Source organism: Python bivittatus, unplaced genomic scaffold, assembly GCF_059951505.1.
Source record: "Python bivittatus isolate LINGU-HERP-01145 unplaced genomic scaffold, Pbiv_v1 ctg000020_np1212, whole genome shotgun sequence".
In the NCBI taxonomy this organism is placed as follows: Eukaryota; Metazoa; Chordata; class Lepidosauria; order Squamata; family Pythonidae; genus Python; species Python bivittatus.
In genome coordinates this window covers 30,047,281-30,066,608 of record NW_028277030.1, presented here as the reverse complement: position 1 = coordinate 30,066,608, position 19,328 = coordinate 30,047,281, and the positions used below count along the sequence as shown (strand labels likewise).

At 39.3% G+C, this 19,328-nt stretch overlaps 1 protein-coding gene across 3 annotated transcripts in view; it reads right to left on the bottom strand.

Annotated features, from left to right (window-relative positions):
• EIPR1 (EARP complex and GARP complex interacting protein 1) overlaps nt 1-19,328 on the bottom strand; it is a 69,800-nt gene that overhangs the window by 44,632 nt on the left and 5,840 nt on the right. For all 3 annotated transcript variants that reach the window (XM_007424684.3, XM_025164427.2, XM_025164426.2), the window contains one exon: nt 9,890-10,022. In XM_007424684.3, coding sequence (XP_007424746.1) covers nt 9,890-10,022 — 133 coding nt within the window. Of the gene's footprint in view, nt 1-9,889; nt 10,023-19,328 lie in introns of those variants that run through there.

The window sequence follows — 19,328 nt, the reverse complement described above, 5'->3', positions numbered from 1 at the left end:
CAATTAGGACTGCTGTTGAGTTACAGTAAACATCTTCTGGATGCTATCTCCAACCCTTCCCCTACCCACCATGATGCTGTAGATAGGAAACATAAGCAGAAGAGAGTTGTCAGCAAGTGCAGAAGACAAAGGACTGTTCGGCAGCTACATGACCAAAATGTTCTCCAGCAGTGGAGATGGAATGATGGCAAGGATCACCGCAAAATTACAGTGATGATTTTCACCCATAGTTGAAGCTTCAAAACTGATGGAAAAACTGGCTGCTTGTCATACTTATCACAGGAAGCAAAATGGCTGAAGACTGGTATGACGATGATTAAGTGCCATCAAGTCAGTGTCAACTAGATAGAATTTCTCCAAGATAATGAAGTCTGGTATAGGTCTGTGCAAAACTTTTGAAAGGCAAGCATTCACAAAGCTCCTTTTTGAATAATTAAAGCTGCCCTGTCTTTTCCCAGGTTAATTCAGAGCACACACATAGAGACAGCTTGGAGCACCTTCCAGAATGGTTTTGTTGCTTCAAATTATTTTATTTTGCATTATTTACTAATGTAAAAAATCATCTTAAATATATTACATCACATCTCAATAAATGTAGGACTAGGAAATGTTTTCTAGGAAACCCACATACTTGTTGACAAGACTTTGGCATGTACAATTCCTTGTAATGACTTTAGAGTGAGGCTGTGCATGAGGAGATGAATTCCCAGTGTTAGAATTGTGGAACTGTTTACTTTTATAAAACTTATTTTAATGTATAATATGGAATGAATAAGCAGTCTCCCCAGCTCATTTCTGGTGTAAATTCACTTCAGTAAACCCAAAGAATGTTCTATTTTGTTTCTTGATTTATAATTCAGATTTCTAAGGCCACTCAATTACACACATTTTTCATAATATTTTGGTTAAAAATTCGAAGGTCTGCTTATCCACAGATGGGCTTATCCGCAAGTATATATGGAAATTTTTATATATATAAATATATATAAATATATATATTTGTGCCAGTTTTTGACTCCTGGTGACTGCCTGAACAAGTCCCTGCAGTTTTCTTGGCAAGGTTTTTCAGAAGTGGTTTGCCCTTGCCTGCTTCCCAGGGCTGAGAGAAAGTGGCTGGCCCAAGGTCCCCCAGCTGGCTTTGTGCCCAAGGTGGGACTAGAACTCACGGTCCCCCGAGTTCTAGCCTGGTGCCTTAACCACTACACTAAACCGGTCCTCACATATGGAAATACAGGTACTTTAAAAAAAAAAGTATTACTATATATACTTGCAGATAAGCCCATCTGCAGATAATCCAAACCTGATTTTTTGGGTGCATTTTGGCACCTAAAATTCTCGGCTTACCCGTGAGTATATACAGTATTGGAACAGCCCAAAAGGATCTAGTCCACTTTAGAATTTGCTGTTTTTCCGCCGCAACAAGAAATCAGTGCTGCTACTGCTGTCTTCTAGCACTTTTTATTTAAAAAATGGTAAGACTTGCTTTTTCATTGGAAAGTGTCATTCTCTAAATTATTGTGCCCATGTTGCACTGGCAAGCAAGAACTGTCTTACAGCACTGACAGCAAAGGAAATCTACCCTCCTGGGGAAAAAGAGAGGCTCCCCCTCACTGTCTCTCAGGCAACCTGGCAGTGTGGGAGGGGGCTGCCGCACATGCAAAGGCTTTCCTGGCAGAGGAGGTTAGAAAATACATCATTACATTCTTCATACTGAACTTGTGAAGTCTGAGAGTAGAGAATGCAGCAGTGCCTGCCTATTTGTAAAGTAAAACAAAAACGAAGTGGTATACCCTGACCCCTCATGACAGGTTATTTACCACCAAATCTTCCAAATTCTCTGAACGCTAGTCCAAAGTATCCAGTTCACCGAAACAAAGAGAACATCGCCTACAATTACAGGACTTTGCCCTCTTCTGGCAGTTTCCATCATCACATCCAAATATGCCATTGTGTAAGAAGACACACCAGGAGATCAGTAGCCCTCCTCCTCCTGCTCCAAAAAGCACATATTCCGGAAAGTCTACTTTGGAGCAAATCCTCCCTTTTCCCAGGGAAGAACTCTGAACTGAGCTATTTACTGCAGGCATGGGTTTGAAATATTTATAACTGATGCCTTTGAATCATCTTGCCACTTCCTCTCCTCACTCTGTTTTTTATACGAGCCAGGGTGTGCTGCAGCTCCATGGCAGATAAGCTATTCTTCAATCCAACTGAAGCGTCCCTCATGACCTCCACCTACGCACCCTTGTCAGTGCCAAAGAATGACACTTGTCCTCTTCTCACTGCATTTCCATAAAGCATTAGAATACGGTCCTTTTAAGTCTAAATAAGACAAGACAGCACCCGCTCTTGCAGCCATATTAAAGTTACTAAACGTGTACGCTGAACCCTTAATGAAATGCTGGACTGCACATCTCTTCCTCTTCCCCCTTTCCATAAAGTCAGGTAATGCAAATGTGAGATCCCTAAAGTATTATTAATTCTGCTACATTGCACATTGAGCCAGCGATGCTGAAGCAGAGAGGTGTAAGTTACATAGCGGTTGTGCCAGCTGCTCTCTCTCTCAGGGACAAAGGCTTTCACCCCAAGGAGGGGGCAGGTGGCAATGCCAGTCCCTGCCCTCCAAGGATTTTCCAAAGAAGGAAGAGGTGAAAAGCGGGGGAGGGGAGAGCAGATTTAATTTCCAAAACTGTCACGCTGATGCGATAAATCGGCATTTCCGCAGCTACCAGTGTCAGACCTTATGAAACTGTCTTACTTTTAAAAGTGGCAGTAGCTTGGCATGGAACAGATTTCTTGTAAAAGCAGCTTCATTGTGCCCCTTACGCCTCTCTGCAATCAAGCCACTTCCTCTGGTTGTATTATAGGAATATAGGAGGCTGTTTTACATTGAGTCCTATCACAGTTCCATAGTATCTATAATAACTGGCATCATTTCTGGGGTTTCAGGCTAAAGCCTCAGATGATCCCTGTTTGCCAAAATTGGGGGCTGAGACCAGGCGCAGAAGTGGTTCCCTCACTGAGCCACAGTCAATGGAACAGAAGCGTATTAGGTTAGAGTCTGAGGACCCATGGGGAGAGCAGCAAAGGCGAAGAACCTCTGTTGCGTCAGCAGACAGCAATTCACAAGAAACCGGGCTGCCCTCTGTCATTCTAAAAGCAGATCAGCATGCTATATATCACAGGATGTTTTACGTATCAATTCAAATCAAGCTTTTTAATTAAAAATAAAAAAAAAAACAAGAAAAGGTGTTTATTCAGTTTGATAATCCAGGCAATACATTCTGATTGTACATTCTCAGAATATTTCCAGAGTGTAACATTTGGCCATGATAATCATTTTGGCTTCAAGTGGAAAATTATAATCTAGAACTTACAAGAGGCAAAAAGTGAAAGTAACTATCTGATACAATCCTACTTATACTTACAATCCTATGCAAAATAATTTTTTTTGCAAAAGTGCAACTTAAAAACATTTTTGGATTTGTCTTTATAGGTGGCTGTTTAACTGCATTTCCTAGAACGTTTAGCCAGTGTGAGCAAATACACCAGGAGAAGAACTAACCAGGTTAGAGAAGACTGCTTTAATACCTAACCAGGAGGATTTAGCATAACACAAAGCAAAATAATGGCCCGCTTTTATTTCTTTTCCTTTCATTTACACTCATCATAGCAATGTTCCATTTTGCTGTATGTTATATAAATCACCTTTGTATCTCTCACTTGAAGAATTTTTAGTGTTTTTATAATTTTTAAAATGTTAATTTAAGTAGCAATTCAATTAACTCTTTTATAACTTCCTTAAAGCAGATTTTCCCACCAAGAGGGCATAATTCTCATTTCAGGAAAACTGAAGGATTTTCAACTTCAGTAAAAACACAGAAAACGCTCTTTTTTGTGTGAGGGAGGGGAGGGGATCAGACTATTGGTCCATCTATCTCTCTCAGCATGCTCTACTTTTAGACAGATGCTCTACAAGAGAGATTTCTCCAATCACACGTTACATCTGCCTTCCCAAGGAGGTACCTCCAGACAGGTCAGGATTTTCATTCCTGGACCTCGGGAAGCACCGCAGCACATTATTCTCTTTTTCTATTGTAGCATTTATTGAGTCTTACCTTATGTTTCTATTACCTAAGTTGACTTAATTACCTCTTTGGCAAAGCATTCCACAGTTTCAAGTTACTGGGCTATGAAATTTATTGAAAATATCTCTTATGGTGGAAAATTCCAGGACTTTTTCCTACAGTATTTTGGAAAATCTATGCGTATGCCAAACATCATTGCCCTAACTGATCTTAAAGTTGATAAAGAATTAATAAACGGTGGCTAATGATATTATGACTTTTATAGAATAAGCATTGTACATACTGACCGCAGATCAGCTTTACGTTTTTGTTATTTTTTAACTTTACATCTTATTTAAATGAACACTCTTATTCACCTGTGTCCATTTCTTATCCATTCTCCCACATAACCATATCTGAACAATATTATACACCAATTCAGCAGCTAGATCACAGCAGCAGAACAGAAGGATGGGAAGTGGGACAACTTTTCCTCTAAGCTATTTTTGAAATCAAAATCCCACTCTTCAGGCTGCTATTATCTCCTAACTGGGATGGTGAAGAAAAAACACTCATGTTTTGACCCAAGAGGGACCAACAATAGATTCAGGGGAAGATAATTTAGATCAGAAAAACAATGGGAGAAAAAGTCTCCACATATTCCTGGCCTTAGTTCTTAATAGCTGATTATTAACAGTAATTAATAGCTTATCCAAGATGAGTGGGGAAGTTGTTTTATTTTGTTGAGCACAATCCTGGTCATAACTTATCACTCCTGAGCCAAGTTTTCTTGAAAAATTGAGAGAAGACAATAGAAGGAGCAGAAGGAGCAGAAACAGGGGGAACGTCTGAATTTCTGTGGGACAGTTTACCAGAATCTTCATGAGGCAGGGCACTTTCTAGAGGTCTTGCTAAGAAATAACCACCACATATGATGTCACAAATGATTACAGAAAATAGCATTCTCAGAAAGAACTGTACTTATTAATACCTAATATGTTTCAGGGAAACAATGCTTTCCTTCTCAGTGTCTTAGCGTGACATAATCTTTCTTAGTATCTAAAAACATGAAATAAATATATTTAAAAATAAACATAAATCATCCTATTTTTTAAAACTCAACCATTTTATAAACTGGTAACATTTTATACTAAGCTATTTTCTTGTATGAACAATCAAAAGAAAAAGTGTATGTGCAAATAATGTTTATTTCAATATGTTAAGAAATTAATATACAAACATTTAACACTACCATTTTTATTTTGAAGGAAAATAAGGAAAATACTATTTAATGTTTGTGTGAGAAAAAGCAATATCTTACCCATAGTTTGTTACTGTTGACAGTTTTACTGTTTCTTATTATTATAATACTGTGATTTGTTCCATGGTCAACCTTATATACCTTCTAGAGTCTATGGTGTAACGTAGTTCATCAAGCTAATACCAAATACATACATACATAAAATATAATATAATATCCCTTATTATGTACCAGTTCAGAAAATGCCAACAAAGGAGACGAGGGAAAGGTTTTCTAGTCAGGAAGCTCCCGTTCCCACCACCAGTTGCTGAACCTTTACTAGTTTAGGCAGTCCTGAAGGCAGTGACTCCAAAACATTCCTCTGACTTGCTCACTTTTCTCTGGTGCTACAGTAAGAAGGATTGGGCAACCCCAGGAGAAAGCATGAATGGACTACAGAAGTACCTAGGGAACACGATGATATCTAGGTGAAAATCTTTGTACAGTATACATATAGTCTCAGAAGGCATTATGGTTAGACGTGTAAAGAAGCACTGGGAAGGGATTATCCTCTTTTGTTGGTCTAAGACAGATGAACAACCAACCTCACTTTTCCACTCAGTGATAATTACAGCCAGGTGGATATTTCTGATCCTAAAAGGCACCTAGAAAGATGTAGCCATCAGCTTTCTCATAACAGGAATACCTGGGCCCTGAGTTGAGAGAAAGGATCTACAGAAGGGCTGGTTCAGCATGTCTGTAGGGCCTCTTCCCCACCCACACCATTATCACCCTAGTGTATAAGACACACAAAATTCAATAACTTAAATGAAACATTCAGTAGTCACATTGAACCAAAAGTCTCATTCCACTCAAGCAGTAATTTGAAGAAGTGAATAATAATAATTTGTCTTGTTTTCACATTCTAAATATACTCAACAGAACTTGTGCTAAGTTCTTCCTAAAAGGAGAGGAGGAGAGGAGAGGAGAGGAGAGGAGAGGAGAGGAGAGGAGAGGAGAGGAGAGGAGAGGAGAGGAGAGGAGAGGAGAGGAGAGGAGAGGAGAGGAGAGGAGAGGAGAGGAGAGGAGAGGAGAGGAGAGGAGAGGAGGAGTTGTACAGAACATATGTCTACACTTTGCCATCTCACAAGCCTTTTCGCTATCCTACAAATGGATCCAGAGGCCATGTGGAGTTTCGTTCCAACATTATGTCACAAATCAAAAGAGCTTTTAAGATTGAAACATGCTTTATAAAGTCTCTTGAAGTCCCCAAATTCTGCTTTTCTAGGAGAGAAACACCATGGAAAGTTCCACCTACTGGTTTTATAGCAGCCACAATAACTTTTCTGCTTGGTGTTTTACATGCCTCAAGCCATACTGGCAGAGAGAGTTAAGCAGACAATGGTGAAAGGGCAAGCAAAGAGATTGTAACAAAAACGAGCAGATTCAGCATGGGTTATACTGTATCCGCATTTCCCAGAGTGGATTATGTAATTTACTCCATTGGAAAATTAGTTACAGGGAAAGGAGCCACTTTCTGCCCACCACACCTAAATTTCCACAACTCAGTATTCTCACTAATGATTATATATAATGCAATTTTGACAGGGATTACATCCTATCATGACTTAAATTACTTTTCCAATTCTATGAACATTAGTTGTAAGATGCTAGAAGAACCTGATGTCTTTTCAATTTTCTGTTTGTTTCATTCAGGCGGAGGATAATGATTATAAATTAGCAGTTTACCCCTAAGTCTGTAGCCTTCTCTGAGTTCCCAAGTTTTTAATGAGATCTGTGAAAATTAAGTAATGAAGGATATCCATGGGTTGTATTTCATCTCTGCTCAGTGCTCTGTCAGCTCTTCATTGTTCTAATTTTGCCAACTACTCAGGGCCCAGAATGATCTACTATCCTTTCTGCCTTTTCACCTTCTCAAAGTGAGAAGATTTACTGCAATTCAAGATATAATGATCTAGCAGCTTTAAAGGAGGGATATGACTTTCCACAGTTATACTCACCCAGAATCAAACATGCTTTGTTCTTTCCCAGATATAATATTAAACTTTGGCTATGGCTACCTTGTCTATTGGAAGCTGTGTACATGAAAAATTCCCCAGGAGTTGAACTCAGTTAATTTAACAGTTTTACTCTGTGATTGCCCATTCATATGCCAATATGTACATATAATCCCTTTTGCTATTAACATTTTTATTCAATAAATGTAATTTCAGCCACTTGCTTATCATCTTAGTCTCTTGCTGTTCTTTTTTTTTTTTTTTAAAGTAGCTGCTCAACAATGTATTTTTCTTTCTTGGATGCCAAACTCCAGACACAGATATTAAATGTAAAATGTTAAAGAGAATAAGTTCATTTATTCATTCAAAAAACAGGCCACTATAATATCACTTTTCAAATCATTCTAGATATAGGAGACTATTATTCTCTACAATACTGCAGACAGATAGGAAGTTGGTGGAAACTGAGATCCATTACTTTTGCTAAAGGAGCTAAGATACATAATAGAATTAGGCTAAATGGGTAAACTTTGTGGGACATCGAAAAGGTATGTCCCAACGATAAACATGAGTTTGGAGATTTAATTGTACCCATGAAGATGAGAACATATAAAGTTCTTTTTATGCTTAGCCAGTTGGAATTAAATACAAGATTTAACAGAATTCATTTACCTCTGTGTAAATATGTCAGACCTGGGGAAGGGACAGAAACAGCATTGGTCACACTTTTGGATGATCTTTGGTGTGGGCGGGATGGAGGTTGTGCATCTATCCTTGACCTCTCGGCAGCTTTCGATACCACGGGCCATGGTATCCTTCTAAATCGACTCAGGGGACTGGGGATGGGCAGCTGGTTTGCCTCCTTTCTCTGGGGTCAATTCCAGTCGGTGGTGGTTGGGGAGGAGAGATCCCGCCCTTGGCCCCTACTATATGGCATGCCGCAGGGTTTGGTGCTCTCCTCTCCCCTATTTAATATCTACCTGAAGCTACTGGGTGAGCTCATCCATCGCCTGATCAATATGCTGATGATACCCAACTATACATCTCTGCCCCTGGCAAATTAAGCGATGCTGTGAATGCCTTATCCTAGTGCCTGGAGGCTGTGAGGATATGGATGGGGAACAACAGGCTTCAACTGAACCCAGGCAAGACTCAGTGGCTTTGGATTTTGGGTCCTGCCGGTTCTAGGATTATGCCATCTTTGGTGCTGGATAGGGTGGCGCTGCCCCAGACAGACCCGGTGTGCAATCTGGGGGTCCTCCTAGACTTGTGTCTCCTGCTCAAAGAGCTGCATTGGCTGCCAGTTTGCTTCCGGGTCAAGTTCAAGGTGGTTTTGACCTTTAAAGCCCTTCATGGCATGGGGCTGGGTTATCTGAGGGACAACCTCTCTCCGATTACATCAGCCCATTCCATTAAATCTGGCAGGGACGGTATGCTATGGGTTCCATTGGCCATCCACATTTGGTGGATCCTAGGAGGCAGGCTCCCTCCTTGTGGAACATTCTCCTTCCTAAAGTTAGGCTCGCTCCTTCCCTGTTATCATTTACGAAGTCCCTCAAGACCTGGTTATGTCATCAGTCCTGGGGGGTTTTGGGAACCAGAGACATTCTCAGATGGCTTCACTATGATTGATATTCTGCTCTCTCCATGGGGTTTGTAAATTTTAAAATTTTTGATAATATTTTTTATTTTTAATAATTACCTTTTATCCTTTTATAATGATTCATTTTATCTATTTGCTGTTTTATTAAATTGTTGTACGCCACCCAGAGTTGCTTTGTGTGAGATGGGTGGTTATATAAATGTGACTAATAAATAAATAAATATGCAGATGTTTGCTAATCTATAAATGCAGCAGACTTGAGACTATTATTTAATATGCTGGTCATGAAGCACATTCCTGAATGCTTATGTATGGAAGGCCTCATTGTAAATAGAAAGCTAAATGTGTTGTGATGATATTTAAGGATGTTTTGGATAGGACACAAGAGTTCCATCTAATATTATTCAGCCATATTTCCATTGACAAATGAAATTCTCTTCTTCCGCTTGTATTCTTCTCAAACTGTTCTGGAAAGGCCCAGAGTAAGGACACAGAAAAAGGATAGGAAGAAATTGGATATCCAATGACACTACAGAATGCAATTTAAAAACAGTGGAATCAGCATGGTTCCTTATTCTCCCTGTCCAACATTCCCTTGGCCGGGAGAATATGTAGAAAGCATGAATAACTTTTATGTGCTGAGGGTACAAGCTGGATTCCATTATTTCACACATCAGCATGCAACTGATTGACACAGAAAACTCATTGAAGATTCATCAAATCCCATGAAGGTGCCCTCCTATATAGATATCTGTGATCGCATAAATAGGAAGGAATATATTTCACGCCCAAGTTTTATTAACTTCCTATTTTTTCTTCAAATGTATGCTTTAACAGGGTTGTTTAATTTCAAATGTTAGAATTCATATAAATAGGAACAGTTAGAAATTGCATATATGCTGCCAAATAACCAGCTGCCAATTTCTCATGGGAACAATAATAGCAAGAAAATTACACTTACTTTTATTATAGCAGGTTGCAAATACACCTTTATCTGCTGGACTGGCACTTATGTGCCAAATTTCACCAACTTGGTGCAGAAGAACATTTTTGTTTATAATATTATTTTCATCATCAAAATCAATGATGTGAATCTGTAAATGCAAAACAAGAACAATGAACACATATTTTAATTTAAAGGTATTTTCAAAACAGTCAAACACAGCATGGGTTTTATTTAATTAACAAAAAGTTGCACCCGTCATTAAAACAAAGTAAGTTCCTGGACTGAAACCATTATATTATGACCATTAGTATTTCCAACTTCAGTAAAAAAAAAGATGAAGTGATAAAATATCTACAACACATATGAATTTCAGGCTAAATATTTCTACTAAACTTTTATAAAACTTCTGTGCTGTTTAAAACATGAAATCTAACAATTCAGATATTCAAGACTACCTGGTACAACTAAAGTGATTGCAACAAATAACATCCACAATCCACTTCTAGCCTTTTATCACTGAAGACAGTCATTAGGAAAAGAATATCATAATTCAAACTAATTTTCTTACCAGGCGAGGAAGAACAGGCAGTTCCCCAGGTAGCTCAAGAATGTGTTTACCATCTTGCTGCCTTCCCTGTTTTCTTATGGCAGAAGCTCTAAAGCAGTGTTTCTCAACCTTGGGCGCTTTAAGCTGTGTGGACTTCAACTCCCAGAATTCCCCAGCCAGCCATGCTGGTTGGGGAATTCTGGGAGTTGAAGTCCACACAGCTTAAAGCGCCCAAGGTTGAGAAACACTGCTCTAAAGTCCCTTCTGAAGCCTGACAATGGTGCCTCCTAGGAGGATTAGGTTCTTATCTTAGCATTTCCAGGCAGGAAGCACCTGCTGCACCATTGGAGTATGAAAATGATCTTGACTGGCCCCTGGAATATGGAAATGTTTCACACAGCTGGATTATGAATTGCCTCTCCTACTAAGTAGAAAAAAATTAAGCTCCCTGATTTTCAAGAGAGCTAGTAGTAATGAAATGAACTGGGTGATTCAAAGATGAGCCAGTCATACCACAGGAGAGGAAGCTGAGGCCTTCCTGATACTGCTGAATAACAATTTAAAGCAACCCCCATTCTTGCCCATAGTAGCTAAGGCTGCTGGTAGTCCACCAGCAGCTGAAAGGGCATCTACTAAAGGCTATGATGGTGACCATAGCAAGCAAAACATTTTTTTTATTACCACTGTATTTACACATCATCCAACTGAACTTTTTTAGGTAGTCAAAACCTATTACACTTGGATCTGCAAGAAGAATATATAAGCCACTTGTAATTATCTATTTGTACAAGATGCAGAAATAAAATTATTTTTATCTTATTCATGCATGCAAGATTGTTGATTGTAGTTAGTATCTATTCACTGGATATATCTTTTAGGGCTGTGCAACCCTTTGAAAGATGTGCTTGATAATGAAAGAGAGAGCATATAAAACCCATCTTTTTGAATTGCCTTTAGCTGTCTCTGCAGGCATGTGCCTATCCACAGCCATGTCATGTTCTGTGGTCTTTGTACAGCCTTAATAACTTGGTTTCTGTGATCCAGTTATGATGGAGTACTTTTCATTGTGTATGTTGACAAGATTTCTGGAGAGGTGAGACCCAGACGTTGTAGTGATTACCTTTTGTAAATAAACAAACAAACCTCTCCTGTACTTCACTATAAATGGTTTCCATCCAGACTCTAATACTTCATTCTTGAATAAGGTGCTGGAGTTTGTGAAAACATCCCAACTCTAGGAATCTGTGGGTTATGTGGCTTCTCTAGATCCATTTCAGTTTAGCTTCTGGAGAGTGTTTCAATGCCTCTTGTGGATAATATATACTTGGAACTAGATTGTTGGCTTCAAAGTGGCTTTGATACCATCCACTATGGCATTCTTCTGAGCCACTTAGATGGGATATGACATTGAGAACAATTTTATGGTAGCTTACTTCTTCTCAGATAAGCAATTTCAGAATATGATGCTTGAATTCAACATGACAGCTGTTGGACTTTTCTGTCCTGTACAATTTAACATACATACGAAATCACTGGGAGAAACTGCGTCAAATCTTGGAATTTGCCATTAGTAAACCAATACCTCCAACTGTAAAGATCTTCAAGGGAAGTTCCTGTCTAGCCAACTATAAACAAATATATATTCACTGGGAATATGAGGGAGGGCCTGAAAGGATAAAGTTGCTTAAAAGTTTTGGACTCCCTGCCAAAAGAGACCAGTAGCTCTCTATATGTTGTCATTGTATCAACAGGTTAGAAAAATTATTCAAGGAGACATTTGGAATGCTGAATTAGCAAGATGATTTATGTTTTGTGCTGATACCTGCTGTATTGATTTGCTTTTAATGGCATTTTAATTTTTAAAAATATTATTCTTATTACAGTTAGCTCCCTTGAGTTCTATTTGTTGACAGAACAGAAAGGTACAAATTCAGTAACTTAATAAATCTAGCTTGCTATTGCTCAAAAAGTTAATGGAAGGTTTTAACAACTTCACTCAGGCACTTTTCCATTCAAGGAATGTGTTTCATCAGTTCACCAAAAGTGCAGGAAAGAAAAGACCACTTTGCTCCATTAATGCAGAGAACTGATTTACCCGTATTACAATATTAATTTGTCATACATATTGTTAACATATTTGTATTCTACCTTTCCACCAATAAAGGGGATGCAAAACAGCTAATAAAAACTATGGAAAGAGAATAATCCAAAACACAAATAAAAACACAGTTAAAATATGTAACATATATTAACAACAATCAACATTACGAAGCTCTCTAAAAACAGAAATCAAAGCAAGCCTTAGCATATCTAATTTCTTCATTATGCCAAGAAGCAGGATTTCACCTACCGCATTACAGAAAACATAGTGTGTCCTATTACAGTCTGTCTTAGATGAGAACTATGAAAGTACTAGCCAAGAACAAAATAGAGAAAGAAAAAATATTTTCTCCAGCCAATATCTTACCACCCAGTAGAAGCCTTGAAACACTTAATAGGCTACTGGAGATTTGTTTATACAACTGACTGTCCTGAGACAAAACCCTTGTTTCATTTCCCTCTTCTGCTCATGTACATGATAAAGAAGGCAGTTTAGGATGGAAGCAAGCTGGAAGCCAGAACAGCATCCAGAGACAGATGTTCTCTCAACATTGTTGCTCAAAGTCTGGCTGAGCAGCATGTCTACAAAACAAAAACCCTGCTCAATGATTAGCACGAAGAAGCACAACTTCAACAACATCTTTGCTGAAACAATACAGCACAGCAGACTCTACTGAGCTGGTTGCTTCGTCCATTAGCTCTCACAGCCTCCTCTAAAACACAGGAAGCCTCATGTTGAAATTATAAAGCAGTCTCCTTGGCAGTGAAATTGATTCCCTAAAGGTGAGCCACAAATCAAAATTCAATTTGCTCTACCAACATGTATTATGTGCCCCTACTAACCATATAAAGAGGGTCATTCAGCACATAAACTAGAAATGCCTTCTGCCCTATCTCGGGTCCCTCAAAGTCAGACACAGCTGCTTTGTTCCCTCTGGCAAGATGATTCAGAACTTCATCAGACCCTAAGGACAAGTATTATTAAATATAGCATGTCATAGTTTCCAAAGGAGTTTTTGTTTTTTTGTATTATTATTATTATTATTATTATTATTATTATTATTATTATTATTTTCTGCATCCTTTTTAATGTGGAGACACAGAACAAATTAAATTTGACAAGCTGCCATAATAATGCACTCTTGGGTCCAGCAGCAACGTTCCAATGAAAGTCAGATATCTCATGTCGTAGAATAATGTTGTGATCAGATGGCTAGTACAGGTAATATTTTCAGCATTTATTTAACATGGAACTCTTTTATTTGGCTCTCAAATTATGTTCACGACTTGCTTGGTCATGATCCCAGAGATCGAAGCCCATGCTGACTTCAGATACCTGCATGTTGTTCCTCTTTCAGGAAGCTCTTTAGGATATGTCTGCTCCCTTCTTATTCACCAACAAGAAAAATGAGTACAAAGGATGACATCTGTACTCATTTAAAAGCTGGAGAATGTTAGAGAAGTCCAAAAGGCATGTTTAAAGGACTGTCCACTTAAAATTGCAACAGACATTGCCTATAAGAAGTTTGATTCCAGCTGCACATGCTGTACAAGCTTCCATGTTAAAAATAATCATTTTATTCTTTCTGTTATTAAAATATGTTTCTTCTACCCTGCTATAAGACAGCAGAGCAGTAAAAAAGGAAAAATCTAAAAATGCCTTATTTAAAGCATAATACTATACAATAAAAATAGAATAATAACTTAAAACAGCAAATTAAAACAGAAACCATGCTCACTAAACCTGGTGCCAAGGTGATAATAGCATTGGGACCAATCAAACTTCAATGATGAACCCATTCTAGAAATAGGAGGACACAACAGAGGTGTAGTTGTGTTCTCCTGGTTTCAAAAAAGCTTCCTCTGACTTTCTTAACACACAGCTAGGTTGGTAGAGTGAGAGCCATTCTTTTGTTATTTGGATCCCAAAGAGGGCTAGGGCTTTAAAGATAACGACACTAATCCACAACAACAACTCTAACATTTTCCAAAGGTAAAGGCCATCTGAAGAGCACAGTCCTATGAATTAACATAGTGGATGGACTACAAGCTGCGGCCTTTCTGCTTTCAAATTCATACCATCTTTCTCTGATTTGATGTTTTCTCTGTCATCTTATGAGTTCCCAGTCACAGGAAATAGACATTAGAAGGCACAGATTCAGGCAATCATTTGGGAGGGGAGCATAAAGCTACAAACACAGAAGATGTTCTGGAAGCAAAACCACTAATCATCAGTAACAGCTATCCTTGCAAAGAGGATTCTTTAAGAATACAGTTGATCATATACCCCTAAATCCTGGAAATAGGGCTCCAGAACTCCAGGCTTTAAAACCTCCAGCTTAGAATCATTGAAACAATATCTAAAGCTAGCTCCCAGGCTTCTGGTCTAGTGTTGCCTTGTTCCCATCTCTCTCCTCCATACCTTCCTTAGGGCCTGTTTCTTAGTTTGCTGAAGACCTTGATCTTCTGAGTCTATTACATCCACTCAGATATCGGGTTCATTTCATCATAATTTCTGATCCTCCTTACACCAGGATACAGACTGAGTATGGTTCTAAATAAAGCTAGTCAACAAGGGTTCAGCCTAGAAATTTACTTTCAGTAACTGAGCTCACAGTCCTTTTTAGGACTGTGAAATTTAAGAATTTTTTTAAATTCTTGGTTCTCTCTAAGCATCCTTCCTTACCTTTAGAAAGTTTAAAAAACAGGCTTTTTGCTGTTACTGTTGCTAAATCTTTACTTATCTACTCCAAAAATTCTACCAAAAGATTTTGATCTATTTTCCACTCAGTTCTCATCTAGAACCAGCCTAATGTAAGCACTACCTTCTCCCATATGAACAAGCTTGAGCCCAGAAATAATTTCTGAGGTCTGGTCCCTGCTCCATCTTTAGAGATTTGATAGACTACAGGTAGTCCTCACTTAATGACAATAAGGACCAGAAAATTGGTTGTTAAGCAGGACAGTTGTTAAGCAAATAGGGCCCAATTTTATGACCTTTTTTGCGGCAGTCATTAAGCAAATCACTGTGGTCGTTAAGCAAATCATGTAGTTGTTAAGCAAATCCAGCTTCTCCCATTGACTTTGCTTGTCAGAAGCCCCCTGGGAAGGTAGCAAATGGTGATCGTGTGACCCTGGGATGCTGCAACCGTTGTAAGTGCGAGCTGGTTGCCTAGTGCCTGGGACGCAATCACATGACCACAGGGGTGTTGGGACAGTCGTAACTTGGAGCACTGGTTGTAAGTCACTTTTTTTAGCACTGTTGTAACTTTGAATGGTCAGTAAACAAATGGTTGTTAAGCAAGGACTACCTGTATGTGCATTAACAAGTTTTTGATAGTGACACCAAAGCTCTAATATGGCCATCTCAGAGAAAGCATATATCCCTCTCCTTTCACGCTCAGATGCACTTAGAAAAAATCCACCTATTCAAAGAAGCTTTTAATATTTAATGATCTATGATTCATAAACTTGTTTTCTTTCCTGAATTCCTTACAGAAGAGCAGGACAGAAAAGAATTCTTATTAATCTGCTCCCAAGACAGTACAAAAGAACTGCATCAGACATTTATACGTTTACTAAATCCTTTCCTAAAGCGTAATTCCCCAATACAAATTGGTAGCTGAGGTCAAAATCACAGACTTTAAGGATTTTCTGCAACACACTTTCTCTTAGACCCTGGACTAATGACTTTTCCTCCATCCTTGTTAAAGTGGAACAACAAGTAGTTGGGGCCTGGATGAGAGGTGACGGATGGAGAGATGGGGTTGCGTTGAATGACAGCCTCTTTAAAGACAGTCACCCAAACTAGTCCCTAAAGAACTCTGTCCAACCACTCTTACAAAGTCTTCATAAAAAAGACACTGTATTCCTGAGTTCCCATGTATATGAAAGACCAAAATTAAAAGAGGCCCTGGACCAGGTGACAAAAAAGTCTTTTTTCTAGGCATATGTGCAATACTGCATTCCCTCCAGAGTAGGAGTACAATAGATTTTTTTTTAAAACCAAATTTGTATTGTAAGGAAAGATGCAGATAGTGTAAATGCTTCCCCACAAATCTGCAGATATCTCAAACCATAGCAAACAAAACAAGCAAACAAAAATTATTCTGTTCCGTGGATGAAAACATGATTGCAAGTATTTGTAATTCCTATTTTTCCTTTAATTATATAGTAGAATATCCCGCAAAATGTCTTATTTCTCTGACAAGCACTCTGTGAACAGCATTAAAGCAGAAGATGCTGTGGGATTCTCCTTGATTATCCCCTCCACTCTCCATTTTCACTAGCTTGCTTATGGTAGCTGAATATTAATGAGCTGAATGCAGTTGAAATTCGCTCCCCTCCCCAGCACAAAGCTTTATGAGTTAAGATTCCTTCAAGGGATTCCACCCACAATAGCTCTTCACCTGAGAGCTGAATTGCAACCTAGATGTCAAGCCGCCATCTGCCATGAAATGTACAAAGATTCACCATTGCCTGACCTAGGCTGAGAGAAATCAGTTCTGTTAAATTATAAGCAGTCATGATAGAGGCTCATGACACTTCATATAGATTAATCACCGACTCCATAGCTGATCGCTTCAAGCACTGCCAAAGGCCATTAACCCTATCTGCTCATTAGCATCCAGCGAAAGTGCCCTACACCTCAATTATTAATGCTGGTACACATAAGAGGGAAGCAGGAGAAGGAAAAATAGAAGTTATTGGTAGGATGCCCAGATACAACCAGGAAGTCTGAATCATGGCAATATTTTCTTTTTATACCCTTTAATAGCACAGAATAACTTTAGGAATGGAGGCCCGTAACTATCTGCTGGCATACCAAACGTGACTGATTCAAGTATTGTATATCTATAATCAGCCGCTGGGAAGAAATAAACACATTATCTAAGGCATAAGGTTATCACATACCACAGCACTCCATCCCTGATTTTCCCTTTAACATCCAATAGCGATACGGCATAATACGGTATCCATTTCATCTCCCAGCAAGCATGAAATGCACTACTTTGAGGATGGGGCACCAAGACTTTGCAATAATAAAGATTTGTAACAAGATCTCACTTGGCACTCTGTCCTACCAAGGGGGGGAAAAATCCTGCTCAGCTTTTCTAAGTCTATGAAATTACTTGGACAAGTACTCCAACTTTACGTTTCTGACTTTTGTGTATCATTTTAAAAAATACATCCACCAATCCCTTATTCTCAGGCCAGAAACGGTGTTGTAAACACCAGCAGCTGCTTAATATTTTTTGTTTTTGCTCTGCAAAGCTGAACTGCTGTACATACTCCAGAATAATTAAGGAGTCAATTGTTACTCTTCATTTGCTTAAAAAAAAAAGTGCTTTAAATTATTTATCTATGTTATGTATTGTGGGGCCTGCAGTCATCTCCACGACTGACTCATTTTGGCTCGGTGTCTTTAAACCAAGGGTTAGTTTTCAGTTGCAATGCCCTCTTCATTGCAGAGAATTTCCCTCTGTTCAAGAGGTCCAGAGACATTGTAAGGGCATAAAGAGGTAAGCACTGAGAACAGATTTCACTGTTATTCTTTGGCTGGGGGCAACACAAGTGAGACCTGGGGTGATGGACTGGGAGAACTTAGCTTCATGTTACCGTGGAGCTCACTGGGGGTCTTTGGGCCAATTACTAGCTCTTAGCCCTTAGAAAGCTATTGGTATAAGGACAAAATGAGGAGAAATTCCTGAGAAAGTAGCCTTGAGAGTCTAGAGGAAAGGCAAGGTTTTTTTTAAAAAAAAGTACCCTAGAAGAAATGGATTACCTGGACCATCTTTAGTCAGGGTTTAGGGATGGATATGGAATGGAGACAACATCAGTTGCAGTAATAGACAAAGTTTGTTGGGAAGCGGATAGGGGAATTGTGCCCATCTTGGTCATTTTAGATCTCTCAGTGGCTTGGCTCAGAGATTGGCTGGCTGGCTATTCTCTCGTGGATACTGTAGTGGTCAGTCCTCTCCACTCTTCTCTTTGACATTTACATGAAGCCACTGGGAGAGGCCATCCAACAGCTTGGGATCCAGTATTATCAATATGTTGATGATAGCCAGCTTTACATTCTTACCTCCAGACCAGATTGGTGATGCTGTTGAAGTCCTATCCCCATGTCTGGAAGCTGTGAGGATCGGCATAGGAAAGAAGAGGCTTAAATTGAACCCTACCGAGAAAGAATTGCTGTCTGTCCATCAGGGTTCTCTGTCCACTCCAGTGATGTTTTCAAAGGGTAGCACTACCCCTGAAGGAGCGGATCCACTGCCTGGGGGTCCCTCCAGACTTGTGGTTCCTGCTAGAGCAACTTCAGCTGGTGCACCAGTTATGGCCCCATGTGGGAGGGCCTTGCAACAGCAGCTCATGGCTGTGGCACCACCAGTCTAGTCTACTACAACATGTTCTACATTGTGCTGCCTTTAAAGACCACTTGGTTGCAGTGGGTTCAGAATGCTGCAGCCCAGTGGTGTTCACCAGTGAAATCATATTACACCTGTGCTGTGGGTTCTATGCTGGTTACCAATAGGCTTCCAGGTGCAATTTAAGTGCTGGTGTTAATCTATAATATCCTACATGGTTTGGTACCAAGTAATCTGCAGGCCACATTCTCTCATTGGAATTGGCCCAGCCAGTTTGATCTACCTGGGAAAAACTACTAGTGGCTCCTCAGTTTAAGGAGGTGAGGGGATCCAAGACTCAGAGGCACTGCTTTTCAGTAACAGAGATGGTCCTTGAAACAGCTTTCCAGGGGACACTTGGTCTCTTCCACCCTAGCTATCTTCCAGAAGCAGCTCCAAA